Below are 20,967 nucleotides of genomic sequence, written 5' to 3'. Positions count from 1 at the left end.
GTAAATTCTTCAGAAAACCCCAGTTACGGAATTCCAAAAATTCTCCAAATGAAAGTACTGGGAAAAATGGTTAAAGAATTAATCAACGATCATTAATTTCTGCTCATTTTCATTCTATTGTTTTTTGCATAAAGTCTTTGAATTTACTCTTGAACTCTGCATTGTCTAATTTTTACTACCTAGTTATCTCCACAGGATGGATGCAAAGAAGACTTCCCTCAGCACATTTAATAAAAACCATTTCTTTCAAGCAAGGCACAAAATTTAGGTTTATTTATGTAATCTGATTAATCCCAATTTTTGTTTCACATGAAGTACAAAAATCAACTTGAATGTAGGTGTAAATACAATTTCCACAAAGTAGTTCAATGAGATTTAAAATCAGTTATGTATCCAGAACTGTAAAGCACAATTAAAAGCAGCCCAGGATATACAGATTGTTTACCATAACTGCTGAAAGAGCTCATAATGTATGAATGTAGTTAACAACCTCCAGTAATAAGTTATCTCCTTTCTAATCTGATTTGAAACACATTTCTGTACCTAACAAAGGAAGCAATAAAGGATGAGACGTGCAGGTAATTTCTACTCAAGCTATCTGAGGCCTAGATGAAACACATACACAATAAAAAATTAAACAACAGAACAACGACTTAAATATTTTTGTTGAAAATTCCTAAGAACATAAAAGCTAATATAGAAAAATAGCAACAGGTTCAAAGATTTATTTACTTCTCAAAGAACTTATGGTGTACTGTAGCTGCCTGAAATATTTTAACAATTATAGAAAATCATGTTTCCAAGTTTGGTACATTTGTATTTTCTAGATGACATACATTTAAGACAACCATCCATGAACTTATTTACAAATAGAAGCTTACTAATTTTAAAATTTGTATAAAAAAATCAGTTTTGGCACTACCCATAAGGCAATGGATGATAAGTAGCTAAGACAGCAAATCACATAATGAAAGCATAACCAGAAGAAAATCATATTCTTTAACTTATAATGTAAAGAAACTGTGAGACTAATTATAATTACAGAGGAAATCAAAGAATCAGCAGTTGCAAGTCACTAGAACACTCCTTCTGAAACACTGAAGATTCTTTTTATATGCAACGGGAAATTGCTTTAATCTGTGAAGCCACTGTGCCATGTCTTGTGGGAGAACCTGATATAAATTATCAAACTAGTTTTATTACCAGAAAACAGAAAAAAAGGAGAACATTTTACTTCTTGAGAAAGCAGAAAAAAAATATGACTCTTAAGTCCAGCCTTTGTTAATGGTCTATAAAAAAACTCCAAAGGTAATTTTACCATTCACTCCACTGAGTAAAGACCACAGTTTCAAACTTACTTTTTATTGATATGATTATTTTAACAACTTCCTTTTTGCACTTACATCACCTTCAATAATAGTTGAACCTTAAAATTCAATTTCTCAGTGTTGCCACATTTGCACTGCAAAGACTGCAAGCCCAGATTTCATAAACTGTGGATTTCATTTAAATTTAAAAAATAATCTTTGCCTTTATGTTAAATTTATAAAAAGATTTTTTCAAAACTTAAGGCAAAAAACAAGTTTTATTTGTTATGTTTTGTTAAGTCTGACAGGTGTACCAGGCTGTTTAAATATCAAAAAAGCTAATGCCATATACAGTATTACCAACAAAAGTAAAGAATAAGGCTGCATGCACCCTTAAGATGAAAAGAAAATTTAATTTTACAAGTTGTTTAAATAATTCAAAGGCAAAAAGTGTCTCCTCTAAGAGTATCTTCATAAAACATGGAAATTTTAGAGGACATCAAGTTACTAAAATATTCCATTCAACGTTTATACAAATACATTACTACAATTATAAGTTTACATACAATCAACTGACATCTCATTGTTAACTAATTACTTAAATTTACAAGACAAACATAAATAAAGCTGTTAAAACAGGCAAGTACAGTACTGATCTATCATTCAGCACACTGTATTTTGTATTTCTTTCACCTTGAAAAGAATCAGATGAAAATTGTGCGAAGTCGTTCTCCAAACCTAGAAAAAAATAAAAGAGAATTAAGTATATCTATGCAGGTTTTACACAGCATGAGCATAAAATCCTGTTCTCAGGCACGTAATTTACCATTTAACAACCTTTTGTCTGTTCTCAGAAGAGGCCGCAGTCTTTAAGATTATTTTTAATAATGACATCAGTTACAGCATCAAAAACAAACTGCACATTTTTTGTGTCTGTGGCACATGTGAAGTGAGTGTAGATCTCCTTCGTGTCTTTTCTCTTGTTCAGATCTTCAAATTGACACTGAATGTAAGCAGCCGCTTCTTCATACGTGTTTGACCCTAAAAGGAGAGAAGTGCTCCGTAAGCAGGTAAACAGGTTTCAAACTGAGAAAGATGCATCCTGTATCTTTGAAAGAAGTAGTTCTTTGGACACAGTTACCCTAAACCTGAAGAGGAGTAATTGCACAGCCATTGCTTTAAGATACCATAAATAAATCTTGAAGGAAACCTGTTGGACACACTTTAAGAATGAAAACTTAAGGACTCCAGTTCCAACTGCAGGAAGAATCTTCCCATTTACTTCAGTGGCAGATGGAGCAGGTCATTGACGACCCATCACTATAGCCAGGATTAGGCTATTTTGTTTCCTTAATTTTCAATTTTTAAGTTTATAAAAGGTTTGGATTCTTCCCAAAGTCAAAGACATTTGGCATACCCATTTCTTCTGAGCTTTTCACCTCCAACTTGCTATTTTCTGTACAATAGAATAGTCTGAAGTTACAATGAAAATGCTACATAAAAAGACTAAGACTTCTTAAATGAAATCACCTTCTTTTGCTATGTATTTCCTGAATAAGCCACCTACTTCTAACTTCTGTGTACACTCCCTGTTCAAATAAGCTCTCATGTATCCTCAGTGATTCCTGCTAATGGAAAAAAAAGATTGCATCCAAGTACAAAAATAGGAGGATATCAGGAAAAAGATGTGGGCTAAATAAATTAGGCTAAAAAGAGCTGCAGCAGTAACATGTAAATGCCAACAATGGACCAGCATTATTTCAGCTGGTTAAAAAGATGAAACTGACTTAGTACTATTTTATTTGTGATCCATGAAAACACACACCCCCCACCGCAGCTTAAACTCTAAGTATCTAAAATATTTAAATGAAGTTATTAAACTCCTCCTGATTTGTGCATCCAAAATGAGGTAGTCTAACCAAAAACTACTTCACACCTGCATCCCCCTCCAATACCTGAATATTCAGGGTAACAGATAGTGAGAGGACTCCTTTTGATTTTTTCTTCAAAAAGATCTTTCTTGTTCAGGAAGAGAATAATAGAAGTATCTGTGAACCATTTATTGTTGCAGATACTGTCAAACAGTTTCATGCTTTCATGCATCCGATTCTGTAATTGGAAAACACACCTCATTGTATTTTATTCAGACTTTAGTAGTAAAATCAGGAAACATATTTTTGATTAGATAAAAATGAACCAGAGAAGTTACAAAACTAAGTTTCTAGCATGCAGAATCACATTTTACCACAGGGAAACACAGAGAGGCCAAGACCATTACAAAAAACACTTTCACACAATAAGAGTTTAAGCAACTACGTTTTGTTTTTTTTTTCCTTCATTCTCAGGTTTGATTTCTTTCAATATTTTAGCAAATTTTGGCATGTTTTGACATTTTGCAGTACAGACACTCTACAAGAGTTGCTGAGTTACCTGAATTTGTCTTATACTGATTAGGTCTTCTGGAAACTGAAAATTAAATTCCGCACCTAGCTGAGATCCCAGCAGAAGTAAAAAAAAAAAAAGTCTCTATAGAACTAGAGAATTAAGTGAGCATGTTTTTTTCCTCTAACCCATAATTTTTAACTGTAGAAAAATTATCCAACACCTAAGCAATGTGGCCAAGCTCCAGTCATTTAGGCAGCAGGATGACCTTCTTTGACTACATTTGACTTGCAAGTTATTTTTATTTCGCTTTTCTCTCCAAACTATATTTCATAAGAGGTTGCGGAACATGAGGAAGAGCACAGAAGTCTGTTAATGATTCACACACAATAGATGAGCATCACTTTAGACCACTCAGACAGTAAAAAGCATACTGATACGAAAGGAGTCACACCTTAAAAGAGGAGAAAGGAGTGGAAGGGGTTGGAAGGGAGAAGGAAGAGAAAATTTTCTGCAACTCAGGAAAGAGATCAGAGAAACACATTTAGAAAGACACAAAAACTGAAGCCTGACAAAGGCAAGGAAAACAAAACGTGCTGAAGTAGAAGTAGTCAAGCAATTTCTTATTATATATTTCCAGCATCCAAAAACAGACTAAAACGTGTATTGCTGACAATCTATCATTAAGTTATGCATCCTTTAAAACATGAAAGAGTATAACTGAAAAGAATACTTGTCTCATAGTATCCCTTCTGAGAATACAAGGGAATACTTTGAAACCCAAAAGCATGAATTCTATCACCATCTCTCTAAGAAAGACCTTTTGCACAGACCCCATAAATATTATAAAGCAGCAATACTCCAAAAGATGTATTTATGGCTTTCCTTTCAAACTTGTTTAGTTTCTAGCCAACTATTCCCTTCTTCAACACTAAAGTACTTGCCATTTCCTCATCTTCAGCCAAGACCAAGTCATAATCACTTAACGCCACACAAAAAATAATTGCTGTAACACCCTCAAAACAATGAATCCACTTCTTCCGCTCCGATCTTTGGCCTCCGACATCAAACATTCTGCAAAACAGAACCATAAAGCAGGGAATAAACTTTGGAATTTCTAGCTTTCTGAATGATAACCAATAAAATCTGGAAGTATCAGCTGTGTAAGTCTAATCACGAAGTTTGCAAAAAGGCATAAAAATCTGCAACCTTTATTACTATTTAGTGTCTCAGTATAAAAAATAACATTTTAAAAAGGCCTTAAAAGCCTTCCTATACAACATTTTACAAGACGTGAGAAAATGTGAGAGAAAAGCTTAATAAAACTAATACTTTACAGTAATGTATTTCATTAACGAAGTTAATTGTAATCTATGAAAAATAAAAATACACAGGGTTAGCCTTATTAAATGTAAACTAGATCAAAGTATTATTCAACCTTTAGCCCAAATGAATAAAAAGTCTAACATAGTAAGAGGTATTGATCAACAAAGTAAGATTCTTCTAAGAGCAGCAGAATGGTGTCTGGTTTAGTACCTTGAAATAATGCAATACTAAGGAAGCTGGATACAAATAACACTGACTTTATTATTTTCATTTTAGTATCCTGAATATAAATGTATAAAACCTAATTTTCACTTTTTCAAATTTATTTTGGAACCTCTAAGTCCTGTTGAGTTTCAGCTCCTCTCTCTCCTAAACCAAAATGCAACTTGATCTTTTTTTCAGCTGTCCATATTTAAATGGGGCATTTTTTAAAGAGACATCAAATTCAAAATTATCAAAAAAGACAAAACAAGCATTATATCATCATCATAATAATTTTCTCTCTAATAAATGCATGTTTTGGAAATGCAGTTAAGTAGGAAAACTGAGCTATAAAGGTGAGTCTTGCTTCTTTTGAATTCTTAGCTTAGCAGAAATAGAGCAATAGGAAAAGACCACATTCCACAATGTAATAGCAGACCATCAGGAAATCAGCACAGCATGTGGATATACTTTTCTCTACTACATGCTTTACATGACCATTTACTAACTATTATGGGCTACAGCTCTCTGAAAGACAAAGCTTTCATTAGACATCATCAGGAACTTTCAAGTATTTTGCAAGCCAGATAAAATAGCATCCTGATATAATGGATTGTGAATCATGGGGTGGGGGTATTGGACACCCCTTCCCCCGCCTCACCCCCCCCCCCCCCAATCCATCAAAAAACAAAAAAAACTACCCCCAAAGAACAAATGAAGACAGACAAACAGTGGTATCCTAAAATTAACTGATATATATATTGTAGGATCTTCTCAAAGAGAGATAACACAAATTTTTCCCCACTTGTCCCTTTCCTATCACAGAAAAAAAAGAAAAAAAAGCCTGTTACCTCAAATTACAGCTTCAGAACAATGCAAATATGTCACATATTACTTCCCTCGTTGTGTAAGTCAATATTCCACCAGTCAAAAAATTAAATTTTCCCTCCTACTTACAAGCAAATATAATTATTCCTTTGAAAAGAGGGCTGACTTGTCTTTAGGACTTTTCACAAGTAATTTTAACTTTTTCCCTACATTGTCAAGAAAAAAAAAAAAGCTTAGAATTCAATAGATATGAAAATATTCAAATGAGAGGAGGAAGACAAGAGAAAGACCAGAGGACAGACCAATTATCTCCATTCTCTTTGCTGCAAGTAGTAGAATGACCAGCTCTATCACAAAAGCCTTTGGGTAAAAATGTCATATGAGCAGAAAGAGAAATCCAGAGCAAAACAACAACTGTTAAGTTGCAGTTACAATTCTTGTAAAGATATTCCAGAATCGCCTAAATGTATTCAGAAGTGTATTAGTAATAAGGCTATCACACTGAGGGCTTTTGGTAGACAGCAGGGCACGTAGGGTTGAACAACAAATCATCTCATTCTTTGCAAGACAGAAGAGAATACAACACAGAAAAATTAACTGAAAAACTAAACAAGAAAATTGCTCCTTTTATTTTATGTGGACACCAGCTTCTAAGGAAGATGAGAAATTAAAATGCTTTATACCGATGGCAGTACTGTAATATCAATCTACATGGATCTCACTTAATTCCATATCTTTTAGTATTGCTCAATGCAAAAATACTACTAGTAAGATGGTAACTGAAAGGTGTAAGAAAAAATGGCAAAACTTTCCATATAACTAAAAAACTGTAGTTCTTTCAAAGAACAGCAAAAATATGTAAAGAAAATAGGTCGGGAGGCATTTCATTGTTTTGTCTTGTTTAGAACATGTTGACAGCATGTATCTTGGGAAGGGAGGGAAAATGCAGAAGACAACTTCTAGAATATAAAAGAATTTTAATTTTCAGTTGCTATTTGCAGATGTTGATTTTAGCCAGAAATGTTTGCTTCAGTTAAGAGTGGCCTCTCTGCCAGTGGTGTATTTCCCCAGTGATCCTTGCCTCTTTTGGGGGATGTCTTTCTACCACTGCACCTAACTCCCAGTTCTTTATGCAAACCATCTTTCTGCACTCATCTTTGAGGTTTGGGCACCGCAGTTTCACAGTGAACACCTCAACAGCAAGTAATAAGAACCTGATGGATTGGTTTATATAAGGAAGCTTCTTCTCCACATGATATCAGTACAGAGAAATATAGAGAAAAAAGCCATAAACTATCTGGCATAAAAAATTCTTTAAAACCAAAAAGGCTGCAAGAATCTTCCAGAAAAATTAGCCATTCTGAACAGTGGTCTTAAAGTTCATAAGCTTTCCATTGACCCTGTTAGAAGTCATACTGAGGCCTGGTAGGTCACAGTCCCAAAAGACTGATACTTTTCTAAAAGTATGCAGATAACTTTTAGAAGAAGTTTTGAAAGAATGATTTACAGATTCCACCTTCCAATATGGCAGGACGTGCACACAGCGTTGTGTACAAGTCCAACTTTTAAGCACTTGCCTTAGGTGCTAAAATTCATAGTACCGTCCATGGTATGACTCAAAAGAACCACAAGTTGCTTATGCAAAGTCAGTCTACAATGAACTAGTAAGAAATACTTTTTAAGTCAGTCTACAATGGACTAAAAAGGCAGTGCTGAACAAACTGAAGTTTGTAACAGCCAGTTCCACCCCCCTTATCTTAAGAAGGTGGTATTAGAGAAATGCTTTAATGCCTTTCCATTATTTAAACAAAACTGACTTCTCCAATGAGATTACGAGGTTACTATGCCATGTTAAGACAAATTACTTCACTGAACTAAATGTAAAGCATTCAAGACACTTGTCCAGTCACAACTAAGCCATGTTACTTAGCTGTGTTAAATGGGGAGCTTTCTGAACAGTTTATCTGCAATTATGCTAATTTAAGGACTTATGCAAGATCCTTCCATTAACACAATATATTTTTGAAAGCTAGCGTTGCCAGATTTGCTATGTTGTTCTTCTTTCAGACTATTTAAGCAAAAAACATCATTCTTCCAATACCCACGCAAAATGTGATATGGGCCAATAGGACCCTAGATACTTATTATGATTGCTTTCACTTCCTTTTTAAGGGTATACAAGTTGTTCACTCCAGTCCCCAGCCCTGCAAAAGACTTAGAATTTGACAATATTTTTTTTTAAACGGTATTTACAAAAATATGATACTTATCTGGGAAGTCTCACATATTACACACTTATTAAAACTGATCTGTATTTTCTATTATCCCCCTTTCCTGTTTTCACTAAGGCAGATAAAATTCAAACACCTGCTGTACAGGTGTTTAAATGTACAATGTTACCACAAATACTTCCAAAGGCCTGTCTAAAGTTATACATTTTATAGAAGTGTAATCATATGGTCATTGTAATACACTTTAGAGGACTGTACTCATAAAGACCTTATAACAGTCCTAATAGTCAGTACAGACTGGAAGTAGCTACCTGCATACAAACTCACTCAGAGTGCAGAAGAATTTAAACCCATCTACAATAGGGAACTGAACATGAAACGTTAGGAAACAAGACAATGGATAGCTCTTCAGAATAGTGAAGACCTCTCTTGAGGCTTGGCTAAGGACTACTCTCCTTAGGTTTGCAAGAGAATCACTCCCATTTAGCAGCTATTATTTTATGGATGAATACAAATTTCGTATACTTAAACACTAAAACAAGGGAACAAAATATATTTCCACAGTACTGATGGCCCTGAAGCATCCATATTACAGTACTTGCTATGCGTTTACATGAAAAAAATACTTTCCATGAAGATACTAAACAAATACATTGTATAGACATGCTGACAACAATCTAAATGCAGATGCAATGTGAGTTTTACTGAGTTTTCTTCTCATTCTTCCCGATCAGTAAAAGGTAGAGTATTACTACATTTATACTATCTTATGCTTTCATCATGAATGTCTGTAGACATAAAATGTTCAGAGTATTAGCATTATTTTGTAAATCCTACACCACAGGGAACATGTCGCATTCTTTCATCACTAAATAAAGTACTACCTTAAAGTACCACACATTTGAATTCAGCTCTTCAGGAAAATGGATTTAGTTTTTCATAAAAAAGCAAACATTTATAAGCCTCCAGCTCTCCAACTGAATTTAAAAAGAAGAATCTGACAGAACAGCTATTTAATACAGCAGAAAAATGGAATATTCTGAGACTCAGTTTACATATAAAATATATTTACAAAAAGCTTCCAATAAACCCAAAGAATTTATTACTTAATATCTGCATATTTATTCTGAGTTACTACAGGAGTTCCAGCAACTCCCACGTTCCTTCAGTAAACTGAGCCATGCGTGAGGAATTTCTCAGGAAAAAAAAGGGGGGGAGGAGATCCAAACTTGTATTAGACAAATTTGTTAAATCATGTCATTGAAAAGACCGTCTTCTAGAATTTCACACAAACTGTAACAGACAGATGAACATGCAGCATGATTTACATACTTAAAATGAAGATCTTTGAAAGTAAAGTGAGTTTCCACTATTCCTGTAGTTTTCACTCTAGTCCTGAGAACGTCCTGTTGGGTTGGAATGTAGCTGGTTTGTGCTATCCTGTCCAAGTCATTCAAGTAACTGAAGGTAAAAATAAATACTGCTTTCAGTTATTCATAAAATAATAACAAAATAATAACAAAGAATTACAGAAGTTCTAGGTCCATTCATTATATTGTACCTGACTTTTATAAAGTATCTTTCTCTGATAAGACAAAAACCAAGTCACATTAGTCCTCTCAATTTTCCAAGGTTTTCTGAAATAAGCTTTAGAGACACAAAGATATTTCACCCTAGAAGAACAAGAACTTACGCAACTGACTCCACTAACAAAGAATTCTTTTGAAATCCCCAAATGCAAAATGGAACACGTACACCAATGTTATCTGCACTAACTAGAAGAACATCTTTATCTCTGTAATCTGTTGAATTACAAGTTGCTTTGAACTATAATCAAAGCCCCAAATAACCCTGGATTTGATAATAGGTATGAAAAGAACAGCTTAGAGTTTTGGCCAGAATTATGTGTTTAAGAAAATGCTTAATGTCAAAATTCTTGTAATGCAGGCCAAGAAGCTCAGTCTTTCTAAAAATCATACAAATCTTATTTGTACTTTTTCCATAGTAAATAAGGAAGGCATTATGTTCCTCTTTCAGGGTAACCCCAAGTTAGCAATTTTGAGAATACAGTTGTATGGCTGGAAGAACAGTTTTCTTACAAAATTGGAGGCAGAGGTATCTAAAACAACAACATAGAACAGAGGAGGTTACCAGAGGAAAGTAAGCAATCATCCAAATGAAGTGCTCTATATTGAAGAAAGTTTATACAAGTGCTATCTCTTAAGTCAAGAGATGTGTCATCGTGAGCTCAGCCTGTTGCCATCTACCTTCTTTGAAGAACTTCAGGAAACAAGTAACAATCATGCTGGAAGTATCAGTGTTATTTCAATATAATTTGATCACATTTCTGTTCATTCAGCACACCTGTAATTACAGTACTCCAGCTGTAGTCTTCTCACAGTTACCTCACCTGCATGTTGTTTATTTATGTACAGTTGTTCTAAAGAATACAAGTACTTTATTTTAAGGAAAATGGAAAAAAACAACTTCAAACACTACAAAGAATGATAAAGCTTTAAAAATTTGTCCTGTAAGGCCAGTATCACTGCTCTGCCATTCTTTACCATCTTACCTCTCCCTCAATGGACTCTTTTGACTGACTTACCATTACTTGCTGCTATCGCATCTTATTTCTCAGACCCTTGATTCCTTATTATTTTTTTATGAAGTACCCTAGCATACAAGACGCTATGTTGATTGTTACCTTTGCTCAACACATTTCTAACAGAAATTAATTAACACAGAAAATGCAGCAATGCTGAATCATAGGAGAAACTGTTTTGAACATGGAAGTAGTATCCTCGGTAATACAGATTTACATCACATAATTGTGTTTCTTGGACACGTTCAGATACTGAACAGGTACTTGAGTCATGTTCTTGTAACAAAAATGCTATAAAAGCAATTTTTGTCTTCCTCAAGAGAATGAAACAACTGGTGTATTGGGTCTGGCTGAGCCCCACAGCAGCCCCCGCAGCGCTGTGCTCTGTACTGGTAGCTGGAACAGCGGTGCTAACACACCAGGGTTCTGGCTGCTGCTGAGCAGGGCTCGCACAGCACCAAGGCTGCCTCTCCAGCCTTCCCCCCCTCGGCAGCAGGATGGGGGTGGGAAAGATCTTGGGAGGGGACACAGCCAGGACAGATGGCCCAGAGTGACCACCGGGGTATTCCATACCATATAACGTCTGCTTAGATATAAAAAGCTAAGTGAAAGGAGGAATATCATATTATTTATGATATTTGTCTTCTGGAGCAACTGCTACATACTGAAGCCCTGCTTTTCGGGAAGAGACCAAACATTGCCTGCTGATGGGAAGTAGAGAGAACATCTTCTGTTTTCCTTTGCTTTCGCATGCATGGCCTTTGCTATTGCTTCATTAAACTACTTTTATCTTAACCCATAAGGTTTTTTTCCATCTTATTTTCTCCCTGCCCCATTCTGCTGAAGTGAGTGACAGAGCAGCTTGGTGGGCACCTGGCATCCAGCCAGGATCAACCCACAATTGTTCAGAACATGACTCAAATTCTCAATTAGACCACACTCTTCTCTTTCAACCTTAAAGCCTAGCTAGAGCATTTTTGACCCACGTAGACAGTATCTTTGTCCAGATAATTCTAAATTTTCCATCTGCATGTGAGCAAACTCCTCAAAAGGTAAGACTTCCCTTACATTCTTTTAGCTACTGCTTACAAGACAAAGAGAATCTTGTTTGTCACAATAGTACTTACTAGGCAGCAGAGTCATTAAGCTGGTATTCTCTAGATCTGTTGAAACAAGCTTGAACTCCACTGTCCTTCCACAGTCTCTTGATAACTCCAGCAAGCTCTGCAGTCATAAATCCTTCTTCTGCTGCTCCAGCTAACACAAAGAGTTGACGAGCATCATCCTTTAGGATGTAAACAGAAAGTGGAGACATAAACACTAAGACATACAACAGAAGTATTACCATCCAAGAACCATATTCAGCAAGTTAGTTACTTTCTTAACCTGATAAACATGAATGTAACCAGACAAAAAAAATGTGAAGGAAAGCAGCTGGTTTTAATGTTCTGCATAGGATATTAATTCCCACATTTTTCAACACCAGAGTCTAGCAAACCAAATTTGTCATTTGCTGATATGGCTTTTTATGTATGATCCGTTTATAACTTGAATTAAGCTTCTATAAACAGAAGTAGTAACATATTTTGTGCTCAAGTGTAAAGCTGACCTTAATTGCTTATCAAAGACTACAAACTGAACAGAATGGTTACAACACAGACTAGAACCTTCAGAAATGCAGATGTACATTGATTGACTGAAGAAAATACATTAACGACTTAAGCTTCAAGAAACTTTGGAAGTGACAAATCATAATTTCTTCCCAAAATGTGCATCAGGATATAGAAAAATGCTTCTTAAAACCTTTCCAGACAAACCCGTTACAAATATCCAGTTACAAGTCATGATTATATGGAGACCAAGTTTTCTTGGTAATGTGATATCAAGCAAACATCAAGATTTTTAAGAGAGAAAATGCTGGATTTTAAGACTATATATAAAGACTGCCTTTGAGAGTGGGGCTCAAGGAGTACAGGATGTCAATCCACCAGTCTCCTTTAACAGAATTTGACTAGTTGGCTACCTTCATCCAATTTTGATTGAGGAAAGAAACTTCAAAATATTAGACCTGTAAGGCACTGGAAAAAGAAGATAGCAGCTGGGTAGAAGAAACAGATCTGTATTAGTACTCTCCTGTGGGTAGCTGCCTGATCTTGGGTATTAGCTGTATGTGACCTAATGCCAAGATATGTCAGTCAGACAAATCAGCACACTTGTGGCTTGTAACTACTACCCCAGCATGTACTGTTTGTCCAATAATTAAAAGAAAGAGAACAGGTGATACTGGAAAGGAGGAAGGAGAAAAGAGAGACTTTAGCACATCAGCTGGGAACTGAAAGTATTTCAAGGAAGAAGAGGATTAAAAAAAGCAACATAAGGTTATTCTTAAAAAACAGTAAGTGACGGTACAGATGCAAATCTATAGAAAAGTCTGGTTCTTCATCTTTGCTGTTCAAACAATAAGGTCTGAAAAAAAAAATATGTTCAGGATAAGCACAGAAAGTAGTGATTGTTCCAAAGATATTGTCCACTGTAGGCTTAAATAATCAAAGATTATGACAGCTAACATGGAAATTGTTTACAGATGGATGGAGCCCATACAGATGGGCTGATATTCACAGCTTGAAAACAAAAAGCTTGCAGTTCACTCAATTCAAGGCAAACTTGCAGATAGATAGATAGACAGATAGATAGATATGTATATATACATATAAACAAGGATATCAGATATGTAGTTCAAAAAGTCTTTTGAAAGCTAGAGTAGTTACACCATCTAAAAATGAACACCTGTCAAACCAATCAACAGCATACCAATTACTTCACATACACAGAACAAATTGTGGAAAACAAATAAAAAGTCAGTGTATTGCACCAATAATTACATAAAAAACAGAGCAGTAAAGATCAAAAGGTTGGATAGTCACATCTCATAGACTGTATTTTGAGCAATTTGCCTGCATAAAAGCAACCTGAATATCAATTCTGGTCTTGAATATTGTTTGTGGATGCAAATGCCAAGGATGTGCAACTCAGAGAAGCAGCAGATTTTGAAGACCAAATATGTTAAGACACACGATGGAAGCAGCTTAGAAACCAACAGTCAATTTTTTCATGAATGATTATGCCATTAATACCTAACATGGTCTGACTCTCAAACATACAAAATTTACTCTGTTCCAAACAAGTCTAATCTCTACATGCTCTAGAACAGGCAGGAGGGGAAAGTGGACATGGAACAAGAGAATCTATTTCTGCTTTTTAAAAGCCAAACACTAAAAGAAAAAAGGGTCTCTGTTGCTCCCATACTTGCTTTTCGAAGCATGGCGAGTACTAAATACACAAATGAGGTAGTATGTAATGATCAAGTCCTATTTTAATAATTAACCAATGCTAGATGCTTTCCTTTAATTACACTGGAATGAGGCAGCTTCCTCTCTAGGTGTTACTACTTTTATACCAGATTTCATAAATGAGATAATGTAAAGAAACAAATTTAACCATCTCTCTAGGTAGTTACAGTAAATCTCACATTCAGAAAGTGGTCCATAGTCTTTTAAAGTATGTTCACTAAATGTCTCTCAAGACAGTTTCTACTTCAGTACTGAAACAACCTGCAGGACACAGGAAGATACACTGGTCTTGAGACTGACCACCACTGAAGCTGCTGGAGTGATCTGTGCTCCCTTCATTGAATAACTGAAAATGTCCAACTTGCTGCTTTACCATTAGTCTTATGACAGAAATGAAGGTATACGATTTTCCAAACAAACTTATGCCATTTAGAGTAAAACCCTCATAAATTCCCCTCTGAAATTTAAAGAAAAACAGTCTGAACGTAACCATTTTTATTAGGAGTTACAACTTTGAGTGCTTTTTTTTTTGGCCAACAAGTAACAAAGTTACAATGAAATAAATGAATTAGAATAAAATTAAAAAGACTATACTATAAAACTCGAGGAGTAACCATACTTTTTGGGGTTTGGGGGGTTTTGTTGTTATTTTAAGATTGACGTGTAACACAGCCTCTGAATTCCTTTTCCATTTCTGACTTTACAATTCATAAAAATCTAGTGCTGACATTCCATAGCAGTGTTGCTCTGAAAAAAGGACTTGGACCACCAAGACCTGCCTAAGTGCATAGGTATGGGCCACTATTTTAAGATTACCCATGACAAAAGTTTGCCTCATCATTTATATAGCTCTCTGAAGCAGAGAAACCCAGATGACTTCAAATTTGTATCATATAAAACAGCCCTTAAAATCTTCTCGTTAGTCATTTTATCTGCTAACACCTAAATTTACTCCTCTGTTTTCTCTAAGTATTCAGTAACATGAGTCTACCATCTGCCTCTTTCCAGCATTAACTGCCAGACTCCAGAGAGGACTCCATTGCACAGACATTGAACTAACATGCAGTAAGATACTGTTGCTGCCCTGGAAAACTTTGGTCTTAAGAGAGGACAACAGCACACATGAGAACAAATGTAGAGAGGAATAACCAATGAAAACAAAGCTTTTACTAGTTATGTTTACAACTGAAGAGGTTTCAGGTAGAATTAACATATGTATATAAAATAACTACTATCAAAGAGCAAAAAGAAAAGTATCTAATACTTCATAACTGTCATTCACATTTAGACTTCAGATACAGCTTTATGGCTCACTTTACATAATCTTATGAACATTTGCCTTCCTTATAACAACCATACATAACGCATTTCACAAGGTTGCTGTGAGTATGCTCTCTAATATGTATAAATTGCTTTTTAAGCATGAGACATTGTCATGAATTAAGACTTTACAAACCATTTATTTCTCAAGACTCTCTTCTCCTCCCAAACTGTAACTCAACTTTAACATGACAGAAAGAACTTAATTACGACAAAATAACCCTCTGACTACCTTACATACTTATTTCAATACATGAATAGCAAAAAAACCTTCCTCTATCTTCCTGAAAGACAGTCATAATGTGGCTAGTTCCTGCTTCAAAAACTGTACTGGTGAGTGTTCCACATTCTGACATTGGTTTTTATGGAAAGAAAATAAAAGCACACATAACTGCATAGCTTAAAGTTCTTCAAAAACTCCCCAAGACTCAGATGTTCAGTTCTCCAAATCCAGATAGAATTTGGAGAGCTGTATCTACACCAAATAGTTGCAAATCAACCCAGTGCTGATTGCTCTGCAGGTCACCTTGCTACATAAAGACCAATGGCATTTAGTTTTCAGTCAAACTTTGTATTCTCCAAAGACAATGTCAGGAAATAGTAACAGACAAAATTTGAAAATTAATAGATATTTCAGCTGTATAGCTGTGTGTGTACTTCAATACTCACAGCTCTGGTTGGATCACCAAAGTCTATCTTCAACCTCCCCATTGCTCTAATGATAGCAATAATGGACTGAATGGTGTTACTGTAGACAACAGCTTTGTACTGTTTACATTCTTCCTCCGAATAACCAGCTTCATGGATAATCCTATGGAAGGATAAAAAAAATAAATTTTCTACGCAATTTTTAAAAAAATATTTCTCAATCCTAATATTTCACCATACTTACTTCATTTGTTTGACAATTGTGCTTTTCCCCGATTCACCAGCTCCTGAAAAATAAATGTGTGAGAATTCATTAGAACAACTTTCACTAATCTTTTAAAATACATTTAGTTTCTACAGTTAAAATACCTAACCAATTTAAAAACCTTCAATAGTTAAAAATACATTTGTTACAAATTAATTTTTAATATCAAAATGTGTCTCAAGCTAAAAGTTTCAAAATAAAGACATTTTAAGAACAAATCCTTCAACTCTAGCAGATTCTTTGGTTTTCTTTTTATAGGAGGAAGCCTAATCTTCACACAGTCTGCTGGTGTTTCTAACACAAACAGGTGATCCATTTTCCAACTTCAAAGGGGTCTGAAGCGCAATTCCTCCAACCACCTTTTTAATCAACACCTAACCAAAAACCTCCTTTGTAAGTTCTTCTCACTGTATTAATGGTCTTCAGTGTCGCAAATGAACACCTTCAAAGTCTTCAGGGTTCTAGTCCTTGTAACCACCTTTTCACCCTTGCAAGAATTAACCAACGTGGTCAGACTACTTTTTGTTGGAACAGATTGCATGAGGTTTGCCAGACATGCTGATATCAATGATGATTAATGCTTAATAAATTAAAAAAAAAAAAGCAAGCATACTATGTTAAAACACAAAGCTTACAAAACCAATTAGTATGCCTGTCAGCAGACAAGGAAAAATACAATGCAGTTTTTGCTGTTTCAACCACCTTCGTTTATCTCCACTGCCTTTAGTCTCTGCCCCTCTCTGAAGAAATTATGGAACTTAGAGCTGTGAACTAATCCCTTTAGACAGCATGCTCCCACAGTTTGTCTGTGCCTTGTTTAGAATTCTCCCTCTTGTATTTACTCTTTCTCAATATTGTTTTGCAGAAGCAAGTATAATCTTCACAGAGTCTGCAGGTGTTTCTAATGCAAACAGATCACCAGTTGTCAAATTCCAATACAGCCAAAGAAAACTCTATTCTTTAGAGGTCACTGTGACCACTGATAAAGGCTGTATTTTTTTCATCTTCAAAAAAGGGCAAGAAGAGCTATCTGAGGCATTGTAAGCTTCAACTTGATCCTCAGACTAACCATACAGCAAATATTCCTGAAAGTCACTTCCAAGCACATGAACAAAAAGAAGGTGACTGGGAATTGTCAGCATAGATTTACAAAGTGCACACTATGCCTAACTTGATAGCTTTTCAGAAAGAAACAGTTGGGTTTGGGGACAAAAAACCAACAATGGATGTCATTGACTCTGATAATGCTTCTGATGCCACTACCCATAGCATCCTTGTACCAAACTGGGCAAGTATCAACTTCAGGGTGTTTGAAATTCTGCCTAGACAGACAGATTTAAAAGGCTTGTGGTCACTGTTTTAATATCTAACCGGAAGCCAGTTAAAAGAGGCAAGTTTCAGACGATACTGGGCTAATAGAGTTTAACACCTTCATCAATGACCTGAAAGCCAGGACGGAATGTACCTACATCAAGCCTGCAGGTGACATCAGCCTGGGAGGCCAAGAAGCAATCACAGTGTTAGAGAAAGAGGTGCTATTCAGAAGATCCTCAACAAGCTAGAGGACTGAGCTGACAAGAATCTCATGACAGTGAACGGAGACAAATGCAGTCCTGGAACTAACGATTTAGGGAACAACCTTGTGGGAAAAAAACGTGGGTATCAGCAACCTGAAGAGTCAGTAATGGTCCCTTGTGGCAGTAAAGGTCAACTACATATCCAGCTGCTGCACTGGGTTTGGCTGGGATGGAGTTAACTTTCTTCACAGCACCCCAAGTGGTGCCACTTTTGATTTGTGGCTAAACCAGCGTTGGTAACACCAGTGTTTTTGCTGTTACCAAAAAGCGCATGCACAGCATCAAAGCTTTTTCTCTTTTCTACCCTGTCCTCAACCTTAGCAAGGAGGCTGAGGATGGACAAAGAGACTGAGAAGGGACATAGGACTACTGACCCAAGCAGACCAAAGGGATATTCCATACCATACGATGCCATGCTCAGCAGTAAAAGCTCAGGGAAAGGAGGAAGAAGGTAGGACATCTGTGGTTATGAAGTTTGTCTTAACCTTTGTTTGTCATTACCATAACCACCCTTCCAAAGGTTAAGGGTCTAGAAAACAAGCATTATGAGGAACAGCTGAGGGAACTTGGGGTACTTGGTCTAGAGAAAAGGAGATTCAGGAGGGATCTTATCACTTTCAACAGCTATGTGAAAGGAGGTTATAGCCAGGTGGGGGCTGGTATCTTCTCCCAAGTAGGAAGCAATAGGACAAGAGGAAACAGCCTCAAATGGCACCAGGGGAGTTCAGATTGGATTAGGAAAAAATTCTTCACATAAAGGGTGGTTGAGCACTGGAACAGGCTGCCCAGACAAGTGGTTGAGTCACCATCCCTGGAATATTTAAAAGACATGTACATGTGACACTTAGGGACACGGTTTAGTGGTGGACTTGGTAGTATGAGGTTAAAGGTTGGACTTTATGATCTTAAAGGTCTTTTCCAACCGAAATGATTCCATGATTCTTCCCATACAAATATTATGCACGCTGAGGCCCCACTGTCCAGAAGGTGGACAAACATTTGCCTCCCAATACAAAAGAGGGAATTAATTCTTATTTCTGCTTTGCTTTTGTGTGCAAGCTTTTGTTTTCCCTATTAAAATGGCATTATCTGGATCGACACACCTTCTTGCATTCCTTTTAGTTTCTCCTTATCCTAAGGAAGAGAATATTCAAGCAGTTGTGGGTGTTTGGGTTGACCCTGGCCAACAGCTACCACTGCGGCACTAGTAAAACTGCAGTCAAGTCAAAAGAAGCTGTTACTCCCAGCAGTCAGCATTTCTGATGCTGTATCCGAGCACTACATACTGTTTCCCCCCCTCAGTGCCCAGTAAATGACAAAGTGATAAAACTAGACAAAACCACTAGGAGGTCAATTGGTTGATTAGGGGGCTGGCACACATGGCATAAAAGAAAAGGCTACACAGAACTGGGCTTTTTAATCCTGGAAAGGCTACAAAGATGGGGGAAAGAGGAGAGGGGAGGCTGTGTGTGTGTCTAATTGCTGTCCTCTCCATAAAACCCACTCAAGACAGCTGAAGACAGAAGTAAACTTCTCCATGGTACGCAACAAAAAGATGTGAAGCATTTAAGAAGCTGTGAAGCGATATTAAGGGGCGGGGGCAAGGAACCCATCTCCTTGGAAGAGGTTAAGCACTGGAATCAATTGCACATAGAGAAAGTAGAAACTCTGCCTTGCGAGATCTTCAGGGTTCAACTGGACAAGGTTCTGAGCAACCTTATCCATTTTTTATGCTAGCCTCGCTTTGAGCCAAGGGTTGAGCCAGGTGAGCTCTAGAGGTTTCTTCCAACTTAAAATATTATTTTATGCCAGTTTAACATAATACTTCTATATCTTCACTACTGTATAGTGATGTCTTTGAGCCATTCCTTCAATTAAGCCAAATATGTAGCTTCACGACAGGCTGAAGGCCAATTTAAAACTGGCTGCCAAAAGTTGCCCCACTTCCTCCTCCAGCACTGCTGCTGCTGTGGCTAGACTTCACTTCCTTCAACATACAGAACAAGTGCTAGCACCAACAGTACCTAGGGTGCTGCAGAATTAAGTAGCTGAGGAATACAGTAGGCCTGTGAACATCAATCTGAGATTGCTTAGTGCCATCTTTAGCTCGTGTCCAAGTAAAATACCTTTTTTTAATAAACTCTAAGTTTCTTTATATAGAGTAGCAATAGTTTTCAGACTCTGAGCTGCCATGGAAGTTCAGTATCAGTATGTTAATAGGAACAGAAAACAGAGACACCAGTACAAGTAATTTGTTATTGTGACACCTGAAGCATTTATAAACTTAAGTGCATAATTAGATATTTACAGATTAAGTGTTAAGTACTAATAAAGCTAATTTTTAAAATTTGTCACTTATTTATGAAATTACTACAATTTGTTTTGGGTTAATATTTTTATGCACACAATTTGAAGTACATGCCCCTGCATTCAACAGCAATTTTGGAGATACTAAGAAATATTACTACGACATTTAATTTACGTAACATTGTTAAGTGCTCTTTCTGTTAAAAATTCCCCACACTTGACTAACCTAGCAGATGAATGTCAGGGCTAGTCACAGTATCAAAATGTAATTTTGTAATACACTTTCTACTCTTCCCCCCCCCAGTCAGGTATGCATGTTTCTCTATGGTGTTAGAATTCATGTGTACTGAACACCTAGAACTGTCATAAAAGCACTCTTAGTAACATAACCACAAACACTCATAATACATATCACAAAAAAGTTATGTATTGCAGAGTACTTAAAACATCAACAATGAATTCCTGGAAGATGAAACTCCCCAATTTTATTTAACAGAAAATAGAAACAGTTGTGTTTGGGTTTGGTTTTTTTCTGTAACTGCATGCTAAAATGCATCCTGCAGCTTGCCTAATAATCTTTGCAAAGTATGCAAGAAAGCTACACCTTACTTACTGTCCAATAT

General features: G+C 36.2%; 1 protein-coding gene across 2 annotated transcripts in view; it reads right to left on the bottom strand.

Annotated features, from left to right (window-relative positions):
* Positions 1 to 240: 240 nt before the first annotated feature.
* GNAI1 (G protein subunit alpha i1) overlaps positions 241 to 20,967 on the bottom strand; it is a 36,319-nt gene continuing 15,592 nt past the window's right edge. Inside the window, exons 3-10 of one of the 2 annotated variants that reach the window (XM_027795362.2) lie at positions 16,440 to 16,482; positions 16,217 to 16,358; positions 12,005 to 12,162; positions 9,608 to 9,736; positions 4,634 to 4,763; positions 3,263 to 3,416; positions 2,134 to 2,348; positions 241 to 2,045 (exon numbers count right to left, since the gene is read on the bottom strand). In XM_027795362.2, the coding sequence (XP_027651163.1) occupies positions 2,158 to 2,348; positions 3,263 to 3,416; positions 4,634 to 4,763; positions 9,608 to 9,736; positions 12,005 to 12,162; positions 16,217 to 16,358; positions 16,440 to 16,482 (947 nt within the window). In that variant the 3' untranslated portion in view covers positions 241 to 2,045; positions 2,134 to 2,157. The remainder of the gene's footprint in view (positions 2,046 to 2,133; positions 2,349 to 3,262; positions 3,417 to 4,633; positions 4,764 to 9,607; positions 9,737 to 12,004; positions 12,163 to 16,216; positions 16,359 to 16,439; positions 16,483 to 20,967) is intronic. The other variant, XM_027795364.2, reaches the window with a different exon arrangement.

Source organism: Falco peregrinus, chromosome 6 (genome assembly GCF_023634155.1).
Source record: "Falco peregrinus isolate bFalPer1 chromosome 6, bFalPer1.pri, whole genome shotgun sequence".
Lineage (NCBI taxonomy): Eukaryota > Metazoa > Chordata > Aves > Falconiformes > Falconidae > Falco > Falco peregrinus.
This window is presented reverse-complemented; position numbering and strand designations above follow the sequence as displayed.